Below are 6,708 nucleotides of genomic sequence, written 5' to 3'. Positions count from 1 at the left end.
ACACATGTTTACTGAAATTTTTTACACAATTTCAATAATCTTGAATGATCACCTTGATCGTGTTTGTATTCAAGGTGTGACCCTATCCCATTCAAGAAGATTCACTTTTTTTAGTTTATTAAACATATCAATTTTAAACAACATATCTTAAATTTCACGAAATTTTGCCACCATTTTGCATTGGTCTTCAGGTTACACGAAATGAAAGTGATTATAAATCACAATCAAATATGCACCCGAAGATCAATACAAAACACAATTTTCATGACATTTAAGACATGTATATTAAAATTGATATGTTATAATAACTTATGAAAAAGTTATTACTCTTCTTAAATTGTCCAACTGGACAATTCAAGATTCAATACTCGTAAATTATTATTACCATCTCCTCGATTCATTTGTAAAAAGTACGTTTGTTCAAAAAATCTGGAGATAGTAAATAATTTTTATATTGAATCTCAAACGGGAAACTAAGGCTAATTGTCAACAACATCAATATATTCAAGCAAATTAATAATTACATATGCAACATGTAATATATTCTACCAAACAATATATTTAAGCAAACAACTCCACTACCTTTCAAATTCTAGCACATAGTTCCACTCATACTTAGTTCTAGAAGACGATTATAATTTCATAAATTATTATTATTATTACATAAATTAAGTATATATTCAATTTTATATGAAAATGACAATATCAAATCGGTAATATAATAAAATGATTTAGATCAAAAAAAGAGTTAAAGTTATATATCAATTAAATAGGTTATGCTAGTTTTGAAAGTATCATATCACTTTCATATTTTACTCTTAAATATTATTAATTTGTATTAATTAAATATAATGAATTAAATTTGTTCATCTTATTTGATATAAGGCTAGCTTTTCCTTTTAATTAGCCATTAATTTATATTCAAAGCTTTAATTAGTCATTATTCATTTATTTAAAGTAATAACCACAGTATATCCGAGTTGTTTTTGGTGGGTTCTGAAAGTATGTTGGTTCTAAAAGTGTATTGAAGCTCATTCTGCCAACTCCAAATCGATAGTGAGGCTTATCTAAACCTAAAGTTCTGATACCAAGTTTGTTCCTTTGAATAAGTAGATGTTTCCATAACAAATTATAAAGCAAAACACAGAGAGCAGGGATACTGGAATAGTTTCAATCAACAGACCAACTCAAATTAATATTAAAGACATTTCAAAAATTTACTGTGAAGCACAGTGAGGGCGCGAGCAGCAACGGCTACGACGGCAGCGACCAAGGTAGCACCAAAAACGAAGGCAGCAAAGCGGCAACGACGGAGGCGGCACAAATAAAATGAAGGACTCGCTGTGGCGATGAAGCAACAGTGGTGGCGGCACAGACGAACCAACAACGCGAGAAAAATGAAACGAGTGCTGAAACTTTCCAACTTAATAAACGATACTACCTCGGTTTTCAAAAACAACCGAAGTAGTAGAGGACTATATGCCTCGGTCCGAAGACCACCCGAAGCCGAAACTACCAATGACACCGGTTCTGAAGCAACCGAAGTTGTAACTCTTGGACAAAACGAATAGAAACTTCAAAAAGTGCTTCAAAAAGTGGTACGGTGCAAAGGTGGCAAGGCTTTATGCCTCGGTTTTGCGAGAAACCGAAGCAGTATAGCCTTTTCATAAAGTGGTCAGCTGACTTGTTCAGACGTGCAAAGGCTTTATGCCTCGGTTCTTGAAGAAACCGAAGTAGTATCATCTTCGGTACGTGGTTTTAGGCACCGGTTCTGAAAGCAGCGAGGTGGTAAGTGCTTTATGCTTCGGTTTGCCATGCAACCGAGGCCTATAGTTGAACTTAATTTCAAATATGCCACCGCGTTTTTATAGGCAACGGTTTGGTATAAAATGAGATATAATGTGCGAGTTTAAAAGCAAATATTCTACTAGTGACTATTCGTGATTTAGTCAACAATTTTAATTACATTAGATCTATTGTTTCACTCGTTATTGAACCAACTGCTAATATATATATATATATATATATATATATATATATATATATATATATATATATATATATATATATATATATATATATTTGAAGTAAATATGATTTTATAAACTGATTTTTTGAATTTGTATTAGACTTAAATTTCATCTCTTGAAATGTGATATTGAAGTTTAAAAATGAATAAAAATATTATGTAAAAAACTGAAATTTAGAAAAGAAATGAAGAAAGTATTGTAAAGTTTTCTAGTTTAAGTTTTCTATGTTACAACTCGTTAAAATTGAAGTGAAAAATAAGAATAAAAATAAGAAAAGAATAACTAATATTATTTTGAATTTTAAAAGTAACAAATTAAATGAAAAGGAAAACCTTTTAAGAATGAGTGACTTTTAAAAAATCACACTTAAAAAATAAGTGATTATGAGTGCGACAAGTACATGTTAACAAGTAACAATAGCTTCATGATGTTAATTTAGCTATCTATATTTGGAATCTCTACAAATTTACTTAAGAAATCGGAGATTAATTATAAAATATATATTTAAAGAGCTTTGTTTTTTTTTAAAGGACTATTGATTTTGTGTTTTTGTTAGCTAGATATTATTGTGTCCCTATTTGGATGGATTCTCTAATAGAGTTACGAATATGATGTGCATGAAGGTAAGGAAACTCTTCCTGTAATTCCACAAAACAGAAGGTTTAACCTATCGTTCAATAAAAAACTATTATCTAGTTTGACTTTATTGATTTTGGTAATTGCTGAACTAAAAATTATACCAACAATGTTTTGTGATTGAGTATTACTGAAATGATATTTCTGTAAAGTTTTTTCCATAGGGAGAAATAATTCTCAATACATAATGCAAGATTCTTATTTTCTCCTCACTAACAAAAAAAACATACGTTTTCGCGGAAGTAATTTTTACCTTATGATTATAACAGTGTCGTCAAAATGGGTTGAAACCCGTGAGTCAATCCGACTCACCACGGGTTTGAAAACAAATTTGAAAATTTTGATGTGAGTCAATTTTAACCCAGCTCGCTAAGAACCCGGTTCATCCGAGTTGAACCCGTGGTGAGCCGGGTTGGCTCACCAATCCACCTTTTTTTTTTTGAAATCAAATTAATTAAATTAATTATTCAAATATTATTTTTTTTTATTAAAATCAAATTAATTATTCAAAACACATAACCTTTACTTCGCAGTAGAGCTTTTCGTGCTGCATTGTGCTGTTGTCTATCCAAAAGTCCCCTTTGCTATATATTTTTGTTAATGACTATGTGTAGTTTCTTGGTCAAACGGTTGTGTATGTCTCATTAAACTAAATTGACAAAATTTGATGCTTGATAGCTTAGAATATATAACAATAGAGTTCTTTTGTTTCATTTTCTTTTATATCAATTGGTTCAATTATTATTGTTTCAATTTGATCGATCAAAGTAACATATTATAAGAATGTCAGAAGAAGAGAGTGAAAAAGAGTTAAGTGAGCTAATGGGCCAACCCGTTTAACCCACCAACCCGTGTGGGTCGGGTCGAGTTCAAATTTTTTCGACTCGCTAATAAATTAGTCGGGTTGGATTGACTCACTAAGTGGCCAATCCGTGGTGGATCGGGCCGGGTTACCCATTTTGACAGCTCTAGATTATAACAAAATAAAAAATTATTATTAAAATAAAAAAATAAAAAAATATATATTTTCAAAAAATAATTATAAAAAAATATATGTAAAAAATTTAAAGGATAAAATAATTAATAAAAATAGAATTGGTAATAATATATGTACACTAAATAACAGTTATATATGAAAATGAGTAAAAAAAAGAAAGAAATTAAAATTTTAAATTATGTTTAATTATATAAAATAAAATATTAATTATTAAATTATCTATTTCTAAATGTTAATTTCTCTTTAAATTATTAATTTTCATCTATTTTATCTATTTTTTCTCTAGCTTTCTGATACTTTTGTTTTTATTTATTTTTCAAATATATCTCTAGTACCCGTAGTAAGCTTTAAATAAATAAACTTTATCTCATCAAAATTTACTTTAAGCTAATTTTCTCCATTTACTCTAAAACTTTCTTGTCTTTTTTTTCTTCTTTATTTTCGATATGTGAATATCATAGGATTTCACATGTTCAACCAATTAAGAATGTTTTTTTTTCCTGTTTAGTTTTGTTCTTGAGCAATATTTGGTCAGTTAAACAAGTGTAGCATAGTTTCGGATTTTGTGGACCTTGGGAGATTATCCAATTCTTTTCCCCAATTTGGATAGTTTTTGCCAGGAAAGAAAACGATCACTATCAATTAAGGAGAGTTGAATTAGGGGAAACATTGTTTGAAATTCTTTTTAAAATTGTATGGAATTGTATGTAAAGTAATACATAAAAATTGTTGAATTGAGTTTGAAATTCTAATTATATATATATATATATATATATATATATATATATATATATATACTAGTAAAAAAATTGGATATAAAATGTACAATAGACCTTATTTTTAGCGGAACCGAAGCCTATTAGAACACGGTGACACATTCGTAAATTAGGCAAACTTTTATGACTCAGTTCACTGTAAACTGAGGCATATACAACATACTGCCTCGGTTAACTGGGGACCCGAGGCAATATGTCCTGTCCATCACTGACACATCTGATTTATGGCACGTTGCAGTCCTTTCTGTGCAAACCATACGACATCGGTTAAGTAAGAGCTGGTGTAAAAAGTTGTTTATGCTTCGGTTGAGTGGTAAACCGAGGCGTATAAGAAGTTTTTCTAAGCGTTGTGGCATCAGTTATTGGGTGAATCGAAGCATATAGTGGTTTATTGCCCCGTTTATTCAATTAACCGAGGTAGTAGAGGCTGCTTTACTTTACTTCCAAGGGCGTAAAAACATTTTACCCTACTGTTGTTCCTCTTTCTTCTCCTCGCAAAAACTGGTTTTTCTGCTTCCTTGGTCGTGCCTCCATTGCTCTCTGCAGCGAAGCTTTTGTTCGTCCATTGCTCTTAGGCGAAGCATGCTCTCATGCGCGTTGGTGCCTCCATTCCAGTCACCGCCACCGCTGCTCCGCCACCCTGCACCGTTGGACTTCAACGCTTTCTCCACGGCGTTCTTCGATTCGCAATCGCACGCTGACGAGTCGGGGAGTTGGGTTTTGAATAAGAGTTTTGTGTCGTCGGAGCGGCGATTCGCCTCCAATGGTGGAGGGTTTGTGAGAGAGAGGAAGGTTATTGAGTTTGGCTCGAGCGGCGGCGCTGATTCAAATCACTGGAACAAGAAGAAGGGCGAATCCAACGTTGGTAGCAAGAGTGTTGATGCTGGTGGAGGGAGACCAAGGCTTGTTCTGCAACCTCGATCTCTGTCGGTGTTCAATGAAGGGAGGATGGGAATGTGGAGAAACCTAAAGGGGTTAAGGAGACAGTCGGAGGTGACGCCTTTGTGAAGAGGGGTGTTGGGTCTTCAAATAGAGGAGGACAATCCAAGATGGTTCTAAGAAGGGTGATCCAAAGGCACAAGCCTTGAAAACTGCTAAGGTAGTTAAGTCTAGACCTACCTTTAAGAAGAAGGCAAAGAAGATCCGAACTTCTGTAACTTTCCATAGGTCGAAGACATTGAAGAAGGACAGGAACCCTAAGTACCCTCATATTAGTGTGCCACCAAGGAACAAGCTTGATCATTAGCAGATCCTGAAGTTCCCTCTTAGTACTGAGTCTGCTATGAAGAAGATTGAGGACAACAACACTTTGGTTTTCATCGTCGACCTAAGTGCAGACAAGAAGAAAATGTATGACATCCAGGCCAAGAAAGTTAACACCTTGATCAGGTAAGCATCTATGCAATGATTAATTGGTTTTGATAGTAATAATTTGATGACTTGCTATTGCTAATGAATTTGATAGCATAGTTAATTTTTTATTTAACTAGTGGCATAACATGTTGGGTTGTTTTACTATTCTTTTAAAAACACCTTTATTTCAATACATTATGGCAAATATAATTCCCAGTCCTGTTTGTAGGCCTCTTTTATGCCCTTAAGCAACCATCATGTGTCGTTCCTATTCTTTGTTTTATGTTTTAATTACAGGTTTGGGCGTTGTTACCAGTTTGATGCAGTGGCAACATTATTGAATTAATAATTTCATTTGTGGATTGTGAAATATATGTATCTATTCAATTTGTATTTCTAGTAAAGTAGGGAATTCTCTGAATTGAGAGTGTAGGATTGTATATTATTTATGTGTTTGAGATGCCCATTTACAGTGCACTTGTGGGAAATTGTTTAGCTTTAGTTCACCATATAAGGAATTTTGGTTGCAATTTCTGAATTTCAACTCTATTGCAGGCTTAATGGCACCAATAAGGCTTATGTCAGGTTAACCCCTGATTATGATGCATTGGATTTGGAAAACAAGATCGGCATCATCTAAGTACATGGCTTTTATTAAATGTTCGGCAATTTTATATTTCGAGTTTTATTATTTTGTATCTTTTGCTTCAGCAGACACCGTATTTCAATTTTGACTCTTAAATTGATGATTGAAATGAGTATGTTAAAATTTTATAATTTAGTAATTAGGTGACTCATTGAATGTGAGGTTAATGAGTGTCCTGGAATTGAAAGAAGATGTTGAACCAACTTTCGGAGTGTGCTGGAATTGAAAGATCTGTAGGTAGAAACGATTCCATGATCTCAATTTGTATTA

At 32.8% G+C, this 6,708-nt stretch overlaps 1 protein-coding gene across 1 annotated transcript; it reads left to right on the top strand.

Moving 5' to 3' along the window:
- Positions 1–5,484: 5,484 nt before the first annotated feature.
- On the top strand, positions 5,485–6,432 carry LOC124827137 (large ribosomal subunit protein uL23-like). The gene is made up of 2 exons (XM_088110039.1): positions 5,485–5,828; positions 6,348–6,432. Exons 1-2 carry the CDS (start codon positions 5,722–5,724, stop codon positions 6,430–6,432), a joined length of 192 nt encoding a protein of 63 aa, XP_087966165.1. The 5' UTR covers positions 5,485–5,721.
- Positions 6,433–6,708: the final 276 nt, after the last annotated feature.

The sequence above is a fragment of the Vigna umbellata genome, chromosome 1 (assembly GCF_029865625.1).
Source record: "Vigna umbellata cultivar VRB3 chromosome 1, Vumbellata_1.0, whole genome shotgun sequence".
NCBI classification, from domain to species: Eukaryota; Viridiplantae; Streptophyta; class Magnoliopsida; order Fabales; family Fabaceae; genus Vigna; species Vigna umbellata.
Note: the sequence above shows the minus strand (reverse complement) of the source record. Positions and strands in the feature narration are given on the sequence as shown.